We start from the raw sequence: 22,239 nt of genomic DNA, 5'->3' as shown, positions 1-22,239 counted from the left end.
TGGTGCTGGCCTCTGCAAAGGAAACCCCGATGGTTCATTCTTCAAACGCATTCGCATTCGCTCAGGTTCTCTCCTTGGCGCCCTTCCCGGCTGCCTCTGGGTGATCTCATCCATTCCTTTGGCTTCTCCAGTTTCTCACTGGCTGCCAGCTCCCAGCCCAGCATCCCTGAGCGTCTGGGAGGCACACAGCAGAATGGAGGCCAGACAGCAGGGAGCCTTCAGTCACCACCTAAGCTAAGCAGTCTATCCCTTAGCAATGGAGGGAACTCTAATTTTCCTCCCAGCGTGCTATGGGTTGGTGTCTAGGGAAGGCCCCGGAGTCAGTTGGAAAGGACTTTTTGGATGCACGCTAATATTTGGCTAATATTTGGGGTAGAAACATTGTCAAATTTCACTCTGTACTATAACAGAGGACTTCAGAAAGATTTCTAGAGGTGAAAACTGTACAAATCAAAAACATAAACTCAAGCCAGGCAATGGGGGTGCACACCTTTAATCCCAGCACTCAGGAGGCAGAGGCAGGCAGATCTAGCTCTAGGTCAGCCTGGTCTACAAAGCAAGTCCAGGACAGCCAAGGCTACAGAGATACCCTGTCTCAAAAACAAAACAAACAAAACAAAGGAAAGGAAAGAAGAGTAAACAAACATGGCTCCCAGCACTGTTGCCCAACAGTCTCATGGCCTCGGGTTCAGCACCTCACCCTGCCCTGCCTCAGTTTTGCTCCCTGGAAGATGAAGGTGCTCATGGCTGTGTGAAGCTGGCAGCCTGTGCTGTGTGTTCAGGAGCGTGGCACTGAGGTCAGAGGGAGTGCAGCTGAGGCCCAGTGGGGACAGCGTGAGCGGGCAGCCTTCCATTCAGAGCCATTCATAAGCTCATGTGGGCCAAGGGTGGGCATGATGGAAGGATGGCACAGTGGTGCATCCTGAACTACGTGTGTCTAGAGGGGGTGTTTCCCTCCTTCCCTTCCTCACGTGGGGTGTGTGTGTGTGTGTGTGTGTGTGTGTGTGTGTGTGTGTGTGCGCGCGCGCGTGTGCGCATTGTTTTAAAGACACTCACATGTCGTTCAAGATTATATATGTCAACAATAACAATAACTTGCCTCAAGTCTTTCCAGATGGGCATAAGGATGCACAGTCAGGTGGCTGAGCAGCTGCTGTGTGGGAGTGCTGGGTATGACACAGCCGCAGGTTCTCAGCAGCATGGCATATATATAGCCCTGGCTGCCTTAAAATAAGTAATCCTCCTGTCTCGGGCCCCAGGCGTGTGCCACCATACCTGGCTTGAAGCCATCCTGACTGGGCTGGGACTGAACAGCCTGCAGGGCCCCTGGGGGGGGGGGGCAGGAGAAAGTTAGAGGAAACCGAAGTGTGTTCAGAAGCTCTCGGCCACAGCTACACGTGGAAGTTCAAGCCATCCTCCTTTCTCTCCACCGTTCCTTGTTTTGAGGCAAGGTCTCCTGTTGTAGCCCAGGGGTCCTCGAACTCATGACTCTCCTGCCTCAGCCTCCTAAGTGCGGGGATGACAGCCTGTCCCAGCTTTGGTTTCCTCTGCTGCCTTCTCTGCTTCTTTCAAATACCGACATGAGCTCTGCAGCCGAGGATCAGATGGGCCTTGAACCCCAAGTGGGAGCTGGGGTTGGGGACGTCAGCCCGGTGGCTTGCTTGCTCCTGTTTGCCATCAGAGAGCCCTTGGAGTTGGCCCTGGGCTCGGGGGTGCTTCTTAGAGTGAGGCCATGCTCACGCAGGCTCCCTCTGACCTTTCATCCCTCCCTGCCTCTCTGCCTCCTTACAGGCGCAGGCTGCCGCAGGACGTCCCAAGAAACGCAGAGTGGACTTGTCCCTGTCTGTGCGTGTGTCCGGCCATGAGCTCCTTCTGCTAGAGGTGGACACTGACAAGCAAGACAGGAGGAGCCACTGGGGCTGGACCACCAGGGTCTCCCTCTGCCAGGCTGTTGTCAGCACCGCCAGAGCCCTTCAGCTCCAGCTGTCCTCCAAGGTCACCCCGGCAAGGTAACTGCCTGTGTGCTTTAAAGAGCCTCCAAAAGACTTTGAGAGAACAAGGTTAGTGCCTCACTTGGGAGAAGCCTCCCTGCAGGCCCCTGCGTCCCTGAGAGCGCCTGGATCAGCTCTGGTGTAACATTCTCGATGCAAAGGCACTGAGAGGGCAGGAGGGCCGCATCAGCTTCACTCAGATACTCAGGACACCGAAGCAGGACTGTGAGTTTGAGTCCAGGCAGGGCTAGCAAAACCTCCATCTCAAACGACCTCTTTCCCCAAAGAACAAAACAAGTCACCAGACAGTCACAGGGACTGCCACTTCCCCCTCTGACCACTCACTGAAACACTCAGGATGCCATGGTGTTGAGAACCTGGAGCTGGGTCACACCCAGGACTCCCATATGTCAGCCGCTCAGTCACCTGACCGAACATCCATACCCCATGTGGACTTGAAGCAATTTACTATTATTGTTGATATTATCATTATTAATTGTTATTATTAATAACTTGAAACAGGGTCTCGCTGTGTAGCCCTATGTAGACCAGGCTGGCCTCGAACTCACAAAGTTCCATCTGCTTCTACCTTCCAAATGCTGGGGATGAAAGGTGTAGTCACCGTGCTGATTTGAGGCATGTTATCATGCATGAGTGCTCTTCTGTCATCTGTCACCATGACAGGACCTGTTCTAGGTCAGGAGCTGGTGGACACTCAGTGGAGGTGCTGGACGGTGAGTTCTCAAGTCTCGAGGCCACACGGTGACAGTCTCGTGCTGGGAACAGGGCAGTGTAGGCTGCAGGGAAGTGAAGGGCAGGATCACGCGACAGCAAAACTTGATTGTAAAAGCAGTGGCAGGGAAACTGTCGCTTACCAGGCTTGTTCTAGGCTAACAAATAAAACACATGAGGCAACTGGCAAGGTGGGAAGTGAAAAGTGGAAAGGAAGGGGAGCTGCGCTTGAGGTGCGGCCGGTAGGAAAGTGCGTGCCATAGGGCTCTGTGCTTTCCAGTGTTGCGCTCAGGGTTGGCTCTGAGCTTCCTAGCAGCCAAGGCAAAAAGGGAAACCAACCAATGATGGTAAGTGTAGCAGCCATAAGGAAGCACACAGCCCACATAGCTGTGTAGCTCTATGCACTGGGGAAGACACAGCTGGCCCTGTCCTGGTGTCGATACCCAAAGGAACATGCCCCACAGTGTCATATGGAATTCAAATATGGAATTGCCCCAGCAGGACGGATTTAACACCAGGCTTCAGGAGTGCACTCCTCATTTGTCACCACGACAGAACCTGCTGAGGGGCCAGGATCCAGCCCATAGTAGTCCCGAGTTCATTTAGCTGCAAAGCACCCCACAGCATGGGCACTGTTGGCACAAGCATAAACATAAATGTGATCAAGTTAGTTCCAGGCCAATTGCTGCCATGTACCTCAATTTCCTCATCCAGATGGTGGGGATCTCTCAGGGCTCCTGTGAGGCATCTGATAAGGCGCTTGGCGTGACTGTGCATGGGGCAGTGTGTCGTTAGGACAGGCGAGTAACAAACAGCCCCGACACAGCAAATCAAAGGGACCATTGTAATGTTTGCTTGTAGCCTTTGCACAATCTGTTCCGGTCTTAACACCTGCCCCCCGTGCCCCTCCCCCCCAAGCCCGGGCCAGATGTGTGCCAAGCTGGGGACGTGGGAGGGGAGGGGACATTCAAGTTGTGGCCTATCATTCACTCTATCAATCAAAGCCCACATCCCAAGGCCCGCCTTGCTTGTGTCTTAATGGGGAAGTGGTAAGGTCCTCTGTGAAAGGAACATGGGGAAATGGCCTTCTGTGTGAAGAAGAGTCCCACAAGGGTTAGTATTTGTTTGGTTCCCTACTGGACAGACAGAAGGAAGTTCAGAGAGGTTGTAGCTGTGTCGAGGGCCACACAGCCGGAGTGGTGCCTCTGGTTTTTGGAACCCAGGCTTGCCTGACTCCAAAGCCTGGGATCCGGTATGCAACTTCCCTGCCTCCCCTTGTGTGGAGACCTGGTAGAGCACCCTGCGACGGTTCCCCACGGGGGCTTCCAGGAACACCTCTTGCGGTCCGGCCCAGAGGCCACCCACTTACCATGTCTGGATTAGTTACTTTTCCTGGTTCTGGAACAAGACAGCAGGAGGAGCAGCTTTGGGGGGTGGCTATTTTGGCTCACTAGTTGAAGGTATAGTCCACCACAGAGGGACCAGCCCAAAGCTGCGGCAGCAGTGTGATGCCGCTTGCTTACATCTGGGAGGCGGAGGCAGCAGAGAGCAGACAAGGAAGTAGGGTAAGGCTATTAACCTTAAGGCCCGCCCCTTAGTGACCCACTTCCTCCACCAAGGTTCCGCCTCCCAAAGGCTCTACAGCCCTCTCTGAACAGCGCCTCCTGCTGGGGGTCAAGTGTTCAGGCATGTGGGCCTGCAGGAGACCTCAACAATCGCCATCACTTTCCTCCTAGGGTACAGCTGTTTTCCAAGGTGCTGCTGGATCAGGACTCAGCCCAGCTGCTCCTCAAGACAGCTGAGGAGAGACGGGGAGGCCGGGTCCTCAGGCTGTGGAGCCTTGCCCAGCACTCAGTAGCTGCCTGGACAGGAGTGCCCCGCGTCCTGAGCCTCAGGGGTGTGCTAAAGCAGAAGAAGATGGTCCGAGAAGGTGAGAGCCGAGCAAGGCTGGATCGCTCAGCGTTCTCTTGGGAACTGAGCTGATAGGATGGATATATACAGAGGGCATCTATTACAGCGGCTTGCAGGCCGTGGTCCAGCTAGGCCAACATGGCTGTCTACCAGCAGAAGGTCCAAGAACCCAGTGGTTTTTCAGTCCACTGACATTCTCAGCTGGTCTTCAGTGTACACCATAATCTCGAAGGCTCTAGTGCCAGTGAAGGGCTTGCAGTCTTGTAGAAAGGCAGGCAGGCAGGCAAGCGCTTTCTTCTTCCATGTCCTTATATGGGCAGCCAGCAGCCTGTGTGGCCAGATCAAAGGTGGGTCTTCCAACCTCAAAAAATCCGGATTAAAGATGGGTCTTCTCACTTCAAATGATTCAATTAAGAAAAATCCCTCACAGGTGTGCCCCAGCTGCTTGAGTTTAGTTAATTCCAGATGCGGTCAGGCAGCTGACAACCAAGACCAGCCATCTCAGGTGCCTTGGGCATGTCAGGCAACTGCTCCCTGTGAACGCCCAGGGTAGATTGATTGCCTTCAACACCAAGGGAACTTGGCAAGGAGAATCTTCTACTAACGAAACTGCAGAGGCTTCCTATGCAGGACTTGTTAGAGCCTCTAATGTTCAAATGAACGTTGTCTCTATAGGGTGCCCGGGCACAGAGCTTCTCGGGCATACTGTCTAGAACTGATGAGAGCTACTGACCTGGGCCAGAGAGGTGGTCCAGCCAGTCAAGACAGTTTGCTATCTAGCCCAGCAGAGGTGAATTTAGTCCCCAGGATGTACATGGTACAAGGAGAAAACTGAGTTTTACAAGTTGTCCCTGATGCCCACATTTGCACTGTGGTATGCGCACCACCCCCCAATGCTATTTTATTTTATTTTTGTTTTCTGAGACAGCATTTCTCTGTGTAGCTTTGGATGTTTTGAACTTGCCCTGTAGACCAGGCTGGCCTTGAGCTCATAGAGATCCACCTGCCTCTGCCTCCTAAGTGCTGGGATAAAAGGTGCGTGGAGCACCACCCAGCTCCAATTTTATTTTGAAAGAACCTCCTTACCTGAAGTGTTTAGGATGGGCGTGGTTTGTGTCTCAGGGTGTTTTGGGGTTGATATCTGCTTAGATTACTAATCTTCGAATCCAAAGTGTCCCACGCTGGGGTCAGCACTCCACCAGCTTTGGATTTTTAGAGCATTTTTTATTTTCAGATTGGGGCTCCATCATGATGCTTTTCTTTGCTCTTTTCTTTTCTTTCTTTCTTTTTCTTTTTTTTTTTCTGAGTGTCCTAGGGTTTCGTTGCTGTGAAGAGATGCCATTAGCCACAGCAACTCTTATAAGGGGAAGCATTTCATTGGGGGCTGGCTCACAGTTTCATTGGTTTAATCCATCGTCATCATGGCGAGAAGCACGGCAGCACGCAGGCAGACGTGGTCCTGGAGGAGCCGAGAGTGCTACATCTTGATCCACAGGCAGCAGAAGGAGACTGTGTGCCGCATTGGGTGTAGCTTCAGCATAGGAGACCTGAAAGCCCACCCCCACAATGACACATTTCCTCCAGCAAGGCCACCCCTCCTAATAGTGCCACTCCCTCTAGGCCAGGCATTCAAACACGTGAGTCTGTGGGAAGCCATACCTATTCACACCATCACACGGAGGCAGGTCTCGTGTAGCCTAGGCTGGCCACCAGCTCTCTATGGAGCCAAAGACGAGCTTAAACTCCCGATCCTCCTGTCTCCACCTCCCAGGTGCTGGCATTACAGGGGTGTACCACTGTGGTCTCTGTGGGGCCGTGGCGTGCTCTGTGGGTGCTCTACCCATGGGGCCCCATCTCCAGCCTCAAAATGGTGCTTCTCATTTTGTCCCAGTTTCAATCTTATGAAGTCAGATGAGTGGCTGTTCTGACATCAATGTAGGCTCCAAGGGAATTCTGGGAATGGCACCCGGAATCTAACCTCCCCTCTGTTAGTTAGAGACATGCTCTTTTGCTTTGTCATCCTCACATGGATGTGGGAGAAGGCTCTCTGCATTTACAGATGTGGTGTGTGAGCACATCAGTGTGCGTGTACTGACCCTGCTCTGTTGCCCGAGGGAGGCGCAGACATGGAGGCTCTTTATTCCTAAGCATCCATCTCCTCCCACCTTCCATGGGGGCAGTTATGACAGCCACAAAATTCCCTTAACCTCCCTGAGACCCGCAGGCTGTGCGGCCACACCCAGCTTCTTCCGTGGGTGCTGAGGAGTCTTCATACTTGTGTGGTCAGTGTTTTCACCTGCTGAGCGGTCTCCCTGCTACCCTTGCAGCAGCCACTTCAAGCATCCCCCGTGTCACACTGGGGACCACGCTTCTGGCGCATGAGCCTTGGCGTGGTGGGACATGTGCATTCCACACATCGAGATCAGCCGGCTTGCTGGCCAGGCCCAGTGGGTCGCACCGGGTCGGACCTATCAGCCAGTGCTTGGGAGCCTGAGGCAGGATGATCTTGGCTGAGGCTAGCCTGGGCTACATAGTGCCACCCTGTCTCAGAAGCAAACTAAAGCAGGACAAGCTTTGTTCTGGCCTTTTCTTTTATTGAAGTTTTTTTTTTAATGTAAAGATGCATGTATGTGTGTTTTGCCTGCATGCGTGTCAGCACCAGCTGCATACAGAGGGCAGAACCCAGGGTCCTCCAGAAGAGCAGGCAGTGCTTTTAACCTCCCAGCCCTTCTTCATCCTTCTCTTTTTCCTTTTTGATTCCCTTCTCGCATGGCCACGATCCGCCATAGATTGGCATTTACGTTCAGCCCTCGGATCCACAGTTTCAGACCTCTCCATGCATGACCTCTCTGATGAAGTCAAGCTTAGTGACCGGAAGCCAGTGTTTACCTACTATAGCTGCAGCCACACTCACAAACAATGGTTAAACAGTTAGCTGTAGGCTCTGTTTCGTAACAATTAAACTTTATTATACAACCCAACTAGCTTACCCAAGAGGGAAAAAAGAGTGAACCTTCCGGTATCCATTCCACGGGATGGGTCCTTAGGTGTCTCTGGCCTGCGTGCTGGTCCAGTCTGCTCACTGACCCACATGGGCTCAAGCCCGGTCTGAACCCGTTGCTGCTCTCCTCCCCGCCTGCCTGTGTCACGTGGGAAGGGCGGTCTCCTTCTCCCATTGAAGGTCAATTAGAAACACAATAGTCCAGGTGGGGTCCCCAGGTCGGCTTCCTGAATTCCAGGCCCAGGATGGCTCCACCCAGTCTATCTCAGGGTATCCGTGGGGTGTCCAAGGGTAAAGCTCGCCAAGACTGCTTTCACCTGTGGCAAAGCTTACAGTCTTTCCCACAGTTAGCAGCATTGCTTCCCACCCCATCCTCGCAAGATTCTAACATTTGCTTGAGCCCGACTTTGGTCCCAGGCTGTCTGCACTCTGCCCTCCTTGTTTGACTTGGTGTGCTCTGATGATATGAACCATTAACGACTCCAAAGGTCAGAGTTTCACAGTAAGGGACACCACCTGTGCGACCACAGTGCTCTTCCTACATGGCACTGGGGCCCAGGGTTCAAGACCCAAGTTCTTTGCCCTTTTACCAGCTCTTAGGGTGCTGTGCTTTAGTGGGGGGACTGCAGGTATGTGCCACCACACCTAGTTTATGTAGTCCCAGGGAGGGACGCCATGGCTTCATGGATGCAAGGCAGGAACTCTACCAAATGCACCACATATCCAGACTGTTCATATTTAACTTAGCAACTTAAATATTGACTTACTCCTGTAAGACCCCCAGCACGGTGGTCTTAACGTGGAGACCCCCACTAAGAACCAGCGAGACCAAGGTTTTGGTTGCAACACGCAAGAGGCTTTATTGCAGGGGGACGGGTACCCGGGCGTCTCAGTCTCTGGAGAGGCTGGCGCGCCGAGCAAGTCTTTCGGGGGTCTTTTATAGGGATTTTAGCGGGAAGCGCGGGTACAGAAGCGAGAAGCATAGTTACAGGGCTCTGATTGGTAAATTTAAATGAGGCGAGGTTATGGCCCGGTCATCAGATGGGCTCTAGGAACAGGGGAGTTTACCCGTTCCCTGGGGCCAGATGGCCGACCATAAATACCCTGTTTGACAAGGACAAACTGTTTCTGTTATCTCTGGGCCCCAGGCCTTATCTTATTCCGGGAACCTATTATTCTAGTCTTGCCTTGCAAGATAGCGTTACTGCTGCTATGCTTGCTATGGCGGGTGCACAGGGGAGGGGGTCTTACAATTCCAGCACCGCTATTGAAGACTTTCTGGTCCCTGCTGAGCTTCCTTTGAACCTCTGTCAAGCATCCCAGTTAACCATGCATGAGTCATTCCCAGGATGCATTTTCAAGATTCTCATGACACCTGGCCCCTTGCTGTCCACTGTTTGAGGACAGGGACGAAGGCTCACATTTTGTAGTACATATGTCTTAGTTACCTTTCCCATTACTGTAACAGAACACCTGACAGAAGCAATTTAAAGAAGGGAGGGGTTATTGGCTTACAGTCTGAAGTTAGGGCAGCAAGGCCAGGATTGTGTGGCAGCAGGAGCTTGAGGCAGCTGGTCACATTGTATCCCTAGTCAGAAATATCCTTTTTATTCAGTTTAGGGCCCCAGCCCAGGGGATGGTGCTGCCTACACTTTAGCAGTTCTTCCCACTTAAGTTTACCCAGCCTAGGTGCCCATGCCAGACATGCTCAGAGGTGTGTCTCCTAAGTGACTCTAGAAACCCCTCACAGACATACTCAGAGGTGTGTCTCCTAGGTGACTCTAGAAACCCCTCACAGACGTGCTCAGAGGTGTATCTCCTAGGTGACTCTAGAAACCCCTCACAGACGTGCTCAGAGGTGTGTCTCCTGGGTGACTCTAGAAACACCTCACAGACATGCTCAGAGGTGCGTCTCCTAGGTGATGCTAGCTCCTGTCAGGTAGACAGCCAAGATGTCTTGTCATGGCATGACAGTGCAGATTCCCTCAGAGCATTGTGAGTGTATGAGCAGATGCTGGAACATTCTGGAAGAAAGTTGTAATTGGTAGGTGTGAGGGCCCTGAGATAGAGCCAAACTGGACTCGTGGGATGACCCACTTTCCTAGCCCTCTAACTCCAGGTTGGGTCTCTCAGAATTTCCTTGGTGCCATGTTGCTGACTGTACATTGGACTGTCACGGTGGGCCTGTGGTGGGAATGGAGGCCAGGAGTCAGCAGTCACCCCTCAGCAGGCTGGCTGCCTTTCAACTACTTCATGTGGTTCTAGAGCACCCTGAGAGGCGCTCCTGTACCACAGTCCATCCCACAAGTGTTGGCATCATCATACCGCACATCCAGCAGCATCCTCCCTCCTCCCCAGGTTCTGTTAAGGTGGCCACCGACTCAGCCATGCTGAGCTTCCTCCTGCAGGACAAGCATGAGGAGACAGGGGACGGCAGCTTGCACAGCATGGCCTGCATCCTCACCCAGAACTGTAGCCAAGACTTGCCGGGAGAGCTCCAGCTGAAAGGGTGGTGGCAGACCTACACCGGAGCCCTCGGGGGGCAGGCCAGCATCCATGGTGACTTGACCAGCCTGGCCCTGAATGGGTCCTGCACCTGGGACTCTGGGCACAGTCAGCTATCAGGCAACCTGATGCCCAACTCCAGCTCACTGAGTGATGCAGGTAGGAGCATCACTCTCAGCAGACTCTGATATCTTAAAACCAAGGGCTGGGGGCAGAGGTGGGGTAGGAGAAGAGACCCCTGGAGCCCAAAGCTGTGGCTCCTGGCCTTGCTGTGACCTATGGCTATGTGGCAGATCTGACCTTCTGTCCTAGTTCCTCTTTAGATGCCTGGAGAGGCCCAAGATGTCTTCTCGGCAATGGGTAGATCACTGCCAACCCCAGGGCCTTGTTGAAAGACTTGGGCCTTTTTGTTTTGTTTTGTTTTGCTTGGGTAGGAAGGAACCCACGGGGACCAAGGTCTGACCCTGGATATGGATGGGAGTTGTGGTGAATGGTTGGATTAGATGAAATTACCACTTCTGGGGGACAGAAAAGGTTGTGTGTGACACACACACCTGGAATCTTTGGGGACAGCAGGACTCACTCCAGCTTCCACCCTGACACACAGGCTTTGTGACGATTCATTGCCTCCATCCACTGCCACCTGTTCTTGCCTCTCACCTGTAGGAATCCCCTCCAAGGCTGGCATCCGAGTGACAGGTGCCCAGGAGTCTTCCAATCGCTCAGCACAGATGGCATTGTGGAGTGCGAACTGTCACCTCGTTGGCAACCTTACTCCTTCATCCCCAAACGCTGGGGCCAGCCCCGGGCACTGGGGCCTCCCCTTTTCCATATATGGTCATGGGCACATCCAGGTAGGTGAGGAGAGGGCTGGGCCAATGTGGACTAATCAAGGGACCTTGCAGGCTAAACAAGTGAAATAGTTGTTCTTCTTGCTGCTGGGGGGGGTGGGGGGGGTTACAATACCTGACACGGAAGTGTAAGGAAAGAAGGGGTAGTTTTGGCTTACTGTTTTGGGGCTCAGTCCGTGGTTGTGGGGAAGCCACAGAGACAGGAGCGCGAGGCAGCCGGTCACATCGCATCCACAGTCAAGAAGCAGAGAAAGACAACTTCCTCCAGTTCATTAAGTCTGGGGGTGCAGACCAGGGAAAGCCGCTGCCCACATTTAGCCGTCTCCCCAAATCTCAGCCTGATCTAGAAAAGCCTTCGGGAGCCATGCCCAGAGGCTTGTCTCTTTGCCATTCTAAGTCCCGTGAGGTTGACAATTGCTAGCAGCTATCTCGAGGAAGCCACCCACTGTCACTCACATGGTTGTAATGAGTGGAGCCAGGCTTGGAGAGGCAGACTCAGCCTCCTAGCTATGTGGGAGGCTGAGGCAGGAGGATTGCAAGTTCAAGCCAGCTTGGGCAACTTAGTGAGATCCTGTCTCTAGATGAAAATTTAAAAGGGGGCGGTAGCTGTGGCTCAGTGACAGAATGCTTGCCTAGCTTGTGTGAGCGCCCCCACTTCCCTCCTCACCCAGACTTGCAAACTCATGTGCTTGTGCACAGACACACACAAAACGAGTCACTTTTGTGCCTGTCACAGGCCTAGTCAAACCATCAGCTAGAGCATGTGGATTTCTGTGTCTATTTCCTCGTCTGCAAGGGGAGCTGTTGACAGTCACTGCCTCCTGTAGAGGCTCAGATGAGGAAACTTCTAGAACAGTGCCTGGCCTGTAGAGACCCTGTAGGAGCAGCTCCTTTGGCCAAGTGACCTGTCTGTAGAAACTGTTTGCCCATGTTGGCTTCCCCACAGGGCAGCAGGTGTGAGTGTCACCGCACAGATGCTTTCTTTGGGGTCAGGTCTGGGAAGAAGCAACCACTTTCACCTGCTGTCTTCACAGGTCTACTGTAGCAGACACACCTTGCCTGCCCAGCTGATGGGACTGTGCCAGGGGAATGCTGAAAGGCCTCTCCAGGTACCAGGGTCTGATCTGGGTAGGGCGGTGAGTCATGGAAGCCTGCCACCAGGGGCCTCCGCTGGGGACTGCTGAAACCCTGGCTGAACTGACCTTTGTGTCCCTAATCTCCTCTTACCCCTGTGACACACACTGGTCCTCAGCTCCATGAGACTTTGGTTCCTTTTGGTGAACCATCCCATCTGCAGTCAAACGTCAGCCCAGAGCCTAAGGGTTTCTCACCAGCCTCTGCCCTGGCAGCCCGGGTAGCAGTGGGCACTCTAAGCAGGTCATGTTGACTTCAGGGCAGCACTAGTTGTGCACTTTCCCTGGCTGGGTGCAGCTGAGAAAGAGTTCCTACAGATCAGTGTGCTGAGTGTAGGGCAGTGAGTGCCCATCCCAACTCCCGGCTGCAGGATCCAGGCGGACGGTACACGGCACACAGGGCCACAGGTGGGACTGCCTGCCAACCTTGTGAGGCTTGCCAGGGAACTTGGTTGCAAGCCTGGTTAGGCTGTGGGGGGCTGTAGGGGCTTTCTCCAGTGAGCATGGCTCTGAGGAAGATCTACGAAGTGGGGAACAGGTGCCTCTGTTCCTGCAGATGCCATTGTACCTGACCACAAGGCACACTGGAGGAGCTTTCAGAGATCTAACAGGCAGCCCACCATAGGGACAGTCCAGGAGAGCTGGTCAGAACTTGGGGCCTCAGAAGCTGGGGCACCCCTGCACTGTGGGGTCAGGTGCACAATAGGCTTCCTGTGGTACTCTGGCATGAACACCACTCTAAGCTTGTCATGTGCTCACAGGCAGAACATCTTCTGGGACCGTGTGGGAATTTTTAAAAAATTATTTATTCACCTTACATCCTGGGCATAGCCTTCTCCCTCGTCTCCTCCCAGCCCCCTTCTCCATTCCCTATTCCTCAGAAAAGGGGAGCCCCCTACCCATCTATCTCAGCTTATCAAGTTGCATCAGGGCTGAGTTCATCCTCTTCGCCTGTGGCCTGGCAAGGCAGCCCCACCAGGGGGAAGTGATCTAAAATCAGGCAACAGAGTCCATGTCAGAGACAGCCCCGCGCCCCTTACTAGAGGACCCACATGAAGCCTTAGCTGCCCATCGGCTACATCTATGCAGAGGCCCTAGGTCCAGTCCATGCATGGTCCTTGGTTGGTGCTTCAGACTCCACAGGCCCCTTTGCGCCCTGGTTAGTTGGCTCTGTTGGTCTTCTTATAGAGTTCTTGTCACATCTGGGTCCTTTTATCCTCCCCCCCCCTTTTCCACTAGACTCCCTATGCTTCTCCCATTGTTTGGCTGTGAGTCTCAGCATCTGTTTCTAACCATTGCTGGTTGGAGCCTCTCCAAGGGCAACTCTGATAGGTTCCTGTCTGCAAGCATAGCCGAGTATCATTACTAGTGTCAGGGGGTGGGCTGTCTTCCATCGGGTGGGTCTTGGGCTAGGCCAGGCATTTGGTTGGGCATTCCCTCAATCTCTGCTGTGTGTCTGTTCTATCTTTATCCCAGAAGGTCTTGTAGGCAGGGTAAGTTTTAGATCAAAATTTTTGTGGTTGGGTTTCTTTATGTAGCCCTGGGACTCACTCTGCCTAGAACTCAAAAATCTACCTGCCTCTGCCTCTTGAGTACCGCGATTAAAGGCTTGTGCCGTTATGCCCAGGCCCCTGGGACTGTTTTTATTTATTTTTATTTTTGGTTTTTCAAGATACGGTCTCTCTGTGTTAGCCTTGGCTGTCCTGGACTCGCTTTGGAGTAGACCAGGCTGGCCTCAAATTCATAGCAATCCCCCTGCCTCTGCCTCCTGAGTGCTGGGATTAAAGGTGTGTGCCACCATGCCCAGCTGGGACTGTTTTAAAAATGTGAATCTGAGGTAGGGAAATTAGTTCAGTGGTAAAGAATACTTGTTGCTCTTGTAGAAGTGGCTCAGAATCATCTGTAAGTCCAGGGACCCAGTGTGCTCTTCTGGTCCCAGTCACTTCGTGTGTGTGTGTGTGTGTGTGTGTATGTGTGTGTGTGTGTGTGTGTGTGTGTGTGTGTGTGTGTGTGTGTGTGTGTGTTGCACAGACATGCATGCAAACAAAACATCCATATACTTAAAATAATAGTTTTGAGATTGTGAATCTGGTCTGGCAGGTTTGGAGCAGCCTAAAACTGTGTGTGCTGTGTGACACCAGCAACCATGGTCCACGGCCAACACTGCAGCCATCTATGGCCAGGAATACCACCTTAACCCTAGTCATCATCCCTTTTACAGTAATGGGGGTGGAGGTTTTACCTAAGGCCTGAGACAGCTGACGGTGGTATAGGAAGGAGCCATGTGCTACAGCAAGGCCAGCAGGCTTCTCCGCAGAGGAGATAAAATGAGAAAAGCTGCCAGGCACGATGGTGCACACCTTTAATCCCAGCAGAGGCAGGTGATCTCTCTGAGTTTAGGCTAGCCTGGTCTCTATCATTTTTTCCAGGATAGCCAGTGCTACACAGAGAAACCCTATCTTGGGGTGGGGGGAGAAAACCTTAGGCCATGGGATTCTCTGAGTCTCCCAGAGGGGACAGCAGCCATTGGCAGTAGTTATGAAGGAGCAGAGCCACATTCTAATAAAACTTTATTAATACAAACAGGTGCAGGAGCTAAGCAACCCTAGGTTTGTGAACCTGTTTTCCAGCATTAGGATATCTCAGCTTCCAGGCTCACTCTGCCTGTTGCCCCCATGCCCCTCCCCAGGTCACTCTCTGTAGCCCCCTTCCCTCAAGGAATGTTTGACTTCAGGCCTGAAATCCCTGGGGGTCCTGGCTATGGCCAGCTTGGGATGGTCCATCCTTACCATGTCCCTGCAGGTCTCAGTGGACATTCATCATGGTGACACCAGCATGGAGCACTCCACACGTATCTCGACAGGCCCTGTATCCATCAACTATTCTGTAAACTACTGGGCCCACCACGGTCGTCTGGAGCTTTGGGGGCACACCCAACATGACAGTGAGGCCCTGCTGCAGGCCGGGATCCCCGGGGAGGCTGACCTGCAAGCCAAGCTACAGATGCATGGTGAGCTTAGGTGTGGAGGGGCAGCATCTCCTGGGCCCAGATCCAGCCCAGCCTGTCCTGTCTGCATGGGCAACCTTCCTTCTTTGTCTGTCTAGTCTCCCACAAGGACACCAGCCTTGGGTTGGATCCCAACATCTTCATTGTCACCTTGTTGTATTTAGTCACATCTGTAAAGCCTGTTTTCTAATAAGGTCGTACAAGTATGAAGGCTAAGATTTTAGAGTGGGGACACAGGTCAACCCTTAGCAGGGGGTGGGGTGGGGTGGGGAAGCCATCAGTGGTGAGCCTGCCAGGCAAGCCTTCTGCACTGAGTGTGGCTCTGCGCAGCTCTCATTCCCTGGAAGTCAGCGCTGGAAGGGCCACTCTGAGCCACCGAGAGGAGGAAGGGCTGAGTGGCTCACGCCTCCTTGTGGTGGGGAAGTTGTACCAGTGGGCGGGGCAGCTCACATCACGTCCAGTCAGGAAGCAGAGGTGGGGGCTGCCACTCCAGCTCCTGCTGTCTCCTTCTGGTTGGTCTGGTACTCAGGCCTATCAGGTGGAGCCGCCCACATTCGGGGCAGCTCTTCCCACCTCTGTTACCGAATCTAGAAAATTTCCCCCAGGCATGTCCAGAGGCTTAGCCCTTTGGTAGTGTGGTCCTCACTGCCCTTCCAGCATGTCTTCCTACCCCACACCTCACCCCCACCCCTGCTCCTTCCATAGACAAGGGGTGGAGGATCAGAGAGGTTGAGTCACTTGTCTCAGGCCACACAGCTGGTTTATAATGAAGCCGGGCCTTGAACTCAAGCAGTCTGATTTGCACTCTGCCTTCCTCTGTCCTCCAGATCGATACAGGGGCCTGATTCTCCACTACTCTGGACCCTGGGTGGTTTCCTTGTTGTCCAGATTATTTCCCTCTGGTCCCAAATGTTCCCATCTTTGTCATTCAGCCTCCTAGGGGAGATATAGGTACCAGGATGATTCAGGAGCTAACACTGGGCTTGCTGGGGTCTGTACTAGTTCCCAGCTTAGAGAGCCCGCCCCCTTCCTCCAGTGCTACCGTGTCTAGTTGTCCCAGCACACAGTGGCATTCTCTGTTTAGTGTTCATGTTCACGGTGTCCTGAAATCTAGGAGTCTCCAAGCATGAAATCCATGTCCCCTCCTTCCCTTGCCCTACGCATAGCAGACTGCGCAATCGAATATGGGACAGTGCAAGAAAAATACTTTCTGACCCCTGTGCACTCCCACCTCCAGCTCCTCTGGGCGTGACATCACCTGGGTGCTGCCTGGTGGGAGGGAGGGAGGGGAGGGTGTTACTGCAACCATTTTACTGATGAGGAAATTGAGGCTTGGGCTTTGTGGCATTGGCCATCCCCCAGGGCTCAGACCTAAGCTGCAAGCTGCACCCTGCATGACTCCAGCTTCTGACACACAGTAGCCATCACCCATTTAGTTTGGAGCTCCCAGGCCTGTTGGTCTTTTTTTTTTTTTTTTTTTTTTTTTTTTTTTTTTTTTTTTTTTTTTTGGTTTTTCGAGACAGGGTCTCTCTGTGTTAGCTAGCCTTGGCTGTCCTGGACTCACTTTGTAGAGCAGGCTGGCCTCGAACTCACAGCGATCCGCCCGCCTCTGCCTCCCGAGTGCTGGGATTAAAGGCGTGCACCACCACGCCCGGCTGTCTGTTGGTCATTTTCTATCCACAGCAGAGGGCATTTTGGGGTGCGAGCTCTTGGAACTGCCTACTCTGGAGGGACTGTGTGTGACAGCCATGATAAGGTGGCTCCACTTGGAAGCAGATGCTGCCAGCATTGCCCACATGGCAGAAGGGGTGGGCTGCTACAGCCTGGGCCAGGCTTGGTGACCTCTGAGAGTCTTCCTGAAGGAGAGGTATCTCTGGCCCACGGCCCTTTCTGGATGAGCTACACACTCTTTTTATTTTTTTAAATATTTATTTTTATTTTATGTACATTAATGTTTTGACTGCATGTACATCTGTGTGAGGGTGTCAGATCCCCTGAAACAGGAGTGAGCTGCCATGCGGGTGCTGGGAATTGAACTTGGGTCCTCTGAAAGAGCAGTCAGTGCTCTTAACCACTGAACCATCTCTCCAGCCCTGAGCTACACCCTCTTCTGCGAGCTAACTCAGTAGGTGGTTCTGAGTGCCTGCTGGGGCCACAGCTGCACCCACCAGCACTGCAGAGTGTGGGGTTCCCACAAGGCACAGGCTGCTGTGCGCTGTAACAAAGACGCCCAGCACTGAAGGGTGGCAGGCAGGAGTGGGCGGGGCTTCTCAAGAGGAAGGTCTGGGGGGATGCCTTGTGATATATGACATCATGGGGGCTTGGAAAGGTGACCAGCTAGCCTGAGGTCAGTCAATGATCCCTCCCAGGCCTACACAGTAACCTTTTCTGCCTATGTCCGTGGGTTGCAGCATATTCCAAAGATAGTCTTTGTTGCATTCTTGGCCTGGGAGGGAGATGAGTTTAAGTTCCCACAACTCTTGTCACTTTCCCCTTAGAGACTAAGACTTGGGCCCATGTGGTCCTCCGTGGCAGGGACAAGGTCATCGTGGCTGTGACAGCCCTGCTGGCTCGGCTGCCGAACGGCACACTGGAGGCAACTGTGAACACCAACCACACAGTGCGTGCTTTCCAGAGACTGGGTCTGCCCTCCAGCAGCCAGGTAAGGGGCCACAGGCCAGCACACCATTCTCCAAACGTGTTGTCTCTTAACAGTTCCCTGAGTGTGATGGGAGGCGTGACAGTGCTCACACACCTTACAGTTTGCAGAGGCTCGGTTAAAACAAACAAAGAAGCCACTGTAGGTTGGGTGTGGTAGCACATGCCTTTAGTCCCAGCGCTCAGAGGCAGGGAGATCTCTGAGTTCAAGGCCAGCCTGGTCTAGAGTTCCAGACCTTCAAGGCTACATAGAGAAACCCTGTCTTGAAAAACAAAAACAAGGGGCTGGAAAGATGGCTCGGTGGTTAAGAGCACTGCCTGCTCTTCCAAAGGACCCAGGTTCAATTCCCAGCATCCACATGGCAGCTCACAACTGTCTGTAACTCCAAGATCTGACACTTTGACATCCAATGCACATAGATTAAAATTAAATAAAATATTTAACACTCGGGAGGCAGAGGTAGGTGGATCGCTGTGAGTTCGAGGCCAGCCTGGTCTACAAAGTGAGTCCGGGACGGCCAAGGCTACACAGAGAAACCCTGTCTCGAAAAACCAAAAATAAATAAATAAATAAATAAATAAAATAAAAACAAAAACCCCAAACAGCTGTAGCCAATGCCTACCAAGCAAAGTCTTTGGACCACAGGTCTGGAGTCTGGCAGCCATGTGCTAGCTCCTGGCCAGGATCTTCTCTGCTCAGCCAGTAATTAATCAGAGCTTGGAGCTGCGAGCATTGTTAGTACGGAGGGCAGTACTCGCACTGTGAGCAGTACAGGCTGCTCTGCCTCCTCTCGTCCTCTGACACCCAGATGTGCACATCCACCGTGAGCCGATGCTGCTCTGTGGCCCCAGTCTCCTCATGTGTGAAATGCCACTAGATATGTTCCGGCAGCATGGAGCTGTGGTGATCTGGGTTGTGGCCTGGGGATGTTGGGACACTATTGCCTGTGATGATGTTGGCGATGGTGACAGGGCCATCTCAGTCTCTTGTAACCAACCATTTGATGCCAATTGTAATGGGAATTTCTTGATCACCAGATCCCAATAATGACATAGAGACCTTTTATATTTATTAAAAGTTGGGTTCCCAACTAGCTCCTTTCTTAAATTAACCCCTTTATATTCATCTTCTTTCTGCCACGTGGCTTGTTATCTTTCCTCAGTCGCTCAGTCCCAGTGTGCTGTTTCTTCCTCCGCCTCCAGCTGGCAAATCTCACCTCAGATTCCTTCCCAGAGTTCCTCTGTCTGTTTGGAAGTCCTACCTGTTCTCTTATGCCTTTGCTATAGGCCGTTCATCTCTTTATTAAACCGATCAGAAGGTGCTGGAGAGAGTGTTTACAAAATATGATGCATTCATAAAAATAACAACACCAAAGTCCAAGCCTGTAATCAGCTTTCTGCTGGTACAGAAAAGGCAGTGCTTGAATAATTCAATGACAGTCTTTACACAGTGCACAGAGAGATCACCCCAACACACATGAGGTCTGGGTCACACATGAGGATTTAGGCAACCTCCTCAAGGTCGTGTAGCAAGCAGGCAGTGGAATGAGAAGTCAAATCTGTGTCTCTGTGGTCCCCACTGCAAGGGGCTGCACCCTGACCATGTTTGGGGCTGTGTATCTTCTCCCCACAAGCCTGTGTCAATGCCCACAGCCCATCTCCATTCTGCGGAGAGAGGAGAGTAGCTCCTGCTTGTCTCCCTCATGTAGAGTCTGGGCCCCACAACTGAGCAGACCAAAATCGCTCTTTCCCTAGTCCCTCTGGTTCTGTGTTCCTGTCTGGCTGTGTGGGCTGGGGCCACCTGAGCCCTGCCCATGAGCGGCCCCGCCCGCGAGTGACCCCTGCCCATGAGCAGCCCTGCCCACGAGCCCCTTGTCTAGGCGCAGCCAGGAGCTGCCAGCATGCTTGCGGGCTGGGGCAGGGTCTTGCTCCAGGGCTGTTAATCACATGGGTATCTCTCCTGGTCTCTCAGGTCCTCGTTACCCACAACGTTATGTGTCCCGTTCTCTCTCTCTCTCCTACCTCAGTTACTATTCCGAGAACTCTGGACCTTGGAAGACATGAGGTCCTCCCTGCAACTCACGTTCGACACCCAAGATATGCTGGTCTTCCACGTTCATGGCCAGAACCATGCCAACAGGTAGGGCCTCTTGACAGTCCTGGGGGTATGGGGGAGGTGGGGACAGCCAGCAGCTGGGCATTGATGAGGAGACATGGTGACTCCCCAAACTATCACAACCCACTGGGAAGACAGAATGAGAGGTTTGCAGACACAGGGTGGCTTTTCCAAGGCCATCCATAGAGCTCTTAAAAATTCTCTGTCCTCTAGGACAGCATGAGTGAGAACGCAGACTCTCACCCCCGCCCCCGCTCCCCACCCCTGCTCCCACTGGTCTTAGTGGGACTGGTGTGGGGCTTGGGGCTCTTTCCTGTTAACTAGAGCGTGGGTTACCAGTTCTCAGTGGGGTGAGGCTTTGCAGTGTCTCAGGGAATGTCTGGTTGCTCAGCCAGGAGATGCAGGCTGTAGAGACCATGGCCACACAGATGAGCAATGGTGGGCAGGCTGCGTGGAAGGCTCCTGGGAGGAGACTGGGGAACCGAAGTCCTGCTGCCCCTCCCCCCAGGGCTCCTGCGATGTAAACCCAAAGTTTGGGCTCTTGAAAGATACACACCCCAGAACCAACTTCAGCACTTTATAGAGAAACTGAGGCTAAGAGGTGTAAGATAGCTGAGCGTGGTGGCGCACGCCTTTAATCCCAGCGCTTGGGAGGCAGAGGCAGATGGATCTCTGTAAGTTTGAGGCCAGCCTGGTCTACAAAGGGAGTCTAGGACAGCCAGGACTACAAGAGAAACCCTGTCTGGAAAAAAAAAAACAAACAACAACAAAGAGGGGCAAGATAAGGAACTGGCTCTCTCGGTGCCAGAGCTGGGTGAAAGTTGTGCCCATTGGACCCGTGATGCAGTCCCCTGGGGACCATGACCACACTTGGATAGACTCTCTGAGCCTTTCATGGGGTAGTGCTGAGCTGGCTGCCGCATGACAGCTCCTGCTCTCTTTCATTGCTTCCAGCACAGAGCTGCTGCTGTGGGGCAGGTGCTGCCTCCCTTCCCTCCTGGGCTGCTGTCCTCACTCAGCCCCTTCCACAGCCAAGGTAATTACCCAACATCGCCCCCCCCCAACTCCTAACTAGCTCCAGACACTACCCCAGGCGGTCCAGAGCAGCCTAAGCTGCTGGGGTGTATCAGCGCCTCCATGTCTACCAGAGCCTGCAATGGGCCGCAGTGAGGCACCCCTCAAAACTCTGGCTCCACTCTGGCTTCCCTAAACATCCCCATGTTTACATTCCAGAGAGACCCAAGGGACTTCAGGAGGCTGGGAGGTCCGCTTGCCCCCGGTGCCTGGTGCCTGATACTCCACCCTGCCCCCCCAACCTGGCATGCCCCCAGCAGCAGATGCCCCAGCCCTTTGAGCAGAGCCAACTCCACCCCCCTCACCTTGAACGCATTACCGGGAGGCCTGGGTAAATAGGGTGGCTTGTTAGACTATGGCATAAGGCTGCCTCCGCACTGTCACTGACACTGTGTCCTCATCTGTCCCTAGTCCCCAAATAAGGAGCTCCTATAGTGAATGGAGCTTAACACAGGGGCCAATAGAGTGGCCGCTTGGTAAAGACAGTTAGTGATGAGGCCTGCTAACTGGCCAGCTCCCCCCCAATTTCCCATCTCCCCCTTCCCTTCCCTGTCATCCTCATTCTCTCCTTTCCCTTCCCCTCTGTCTTGCCTGTACTTCTTACGTCAGGCCTGGCCCAGGGCCTCCTGCATGGGAGCCAAGCTCTCTCCCACTGAGCTGTACACCTCCCACCCCAATCCTTGGCCACTGCATCTGCCTGCCAGCCACCAGGCTTTGTTCAACGCCCTCCTGATCATGTCCTGGCCCTGCCTTTGTTTATAGTGTGCTGCCTGCTGTATACAGCCCTTTCCTGCGTGGATGTTTCCACAGCACTGTAGTCAAAGTTGACCGTCTTAGTTTTTGCTTGGACTGCTTCAGCCCACAGGAAAGTGACTGATGGGCCAGGATGTAGGCTCAGTGGTAGAGTGACTGCCCGCACCCAAGCCCTGGGTCCTAGCCCCAGCAGCACTGTAACCCCTAACCAGGAGGTGGGAAGCAAGAGACAGAAGCTAGCTAGCAGTCCAGGCAGCCTGGGCTACACTGAGCCACGTGTCTAAGGAACAAATCATCCTGGGGGGGGTCTTCGTGGGTGAGTTCTACTGCAATTATGGGGGATGGGACGGGGTGGACTACACGGTCTTCAGTGTGGTTGAGTTCACAAGGAGGCCCTCTCTTTACTCCTAAAGGCCTCTAGTGTTTTATAGAACAAGGATTTTCACATAATGCAGTAGAACTACAGAAGCCAGGATGATTTGTTCCTTAGACACGTGGCCTTGTGTA

At 53.2% G+C, this 22,239-nt stretch overlaps 1 protein-coding gene across 1 annotated transcript in view; it reads left to right on the top strand.

The window, feature by feature from the left end:
- Positions 1-22,239, top strand: part of LOC311586289 (uncharacterized protein) — a gene marked incomplete at its 5' end in the record, with an annotated part of 116,120 nt that overhangs the window by 71,766 nt on the left and 22,115 nt on the right. Inside the window, 9 exons of the mRNA XM_084762260.1 lie at positions 1,792-2,009; positions 4,460-4,653; positions 9,994-10,299; positions 10,807-10,994; positions 12,026-12,100; positions 14,927-15,134; positions 17,630-17,793; positions 19,817-19,929; positions 20,860-20,941. Of these exons, the coding sequence (XP_084618386.1) occupies positions 1,792-2,009; positions 4,460-4,653; positions 9,994-10,299; positions 10,807-10,994; positions 12,026-12,100; positions 14,927-15,134; positions 17,630-17,793; positions 19,817-19,929; positions 20,860-20,941 (1,548 nt within the window). The remainder of the gene's footprint in view (positions 1-1,791; positions 2,010-4,459; positions 4,654-9,993; positions 10,300-10,806; positions 10,995-12,025; positions 12,101-14,926; positions 15,135-17,629; positions 17,794-19,816; positions 19,930-20,859; positions 20,942-22,239) is intronic.

Source organism: Acomys minous, assembly GCF_964271855.1.
Source record: "Acomys minous genome assembly, chromosome: 16".
NCBI classification, from domain to species: Eukaryota; Metazoa; Chordata; class Mammalia; order Rodentia; family Muridae; genus Acomys; species Acomys minous.
Note: the sequence above shows the minus strand (reverse complement) of the source record. Positions and strands in the feature narration are given on the sequence as shown.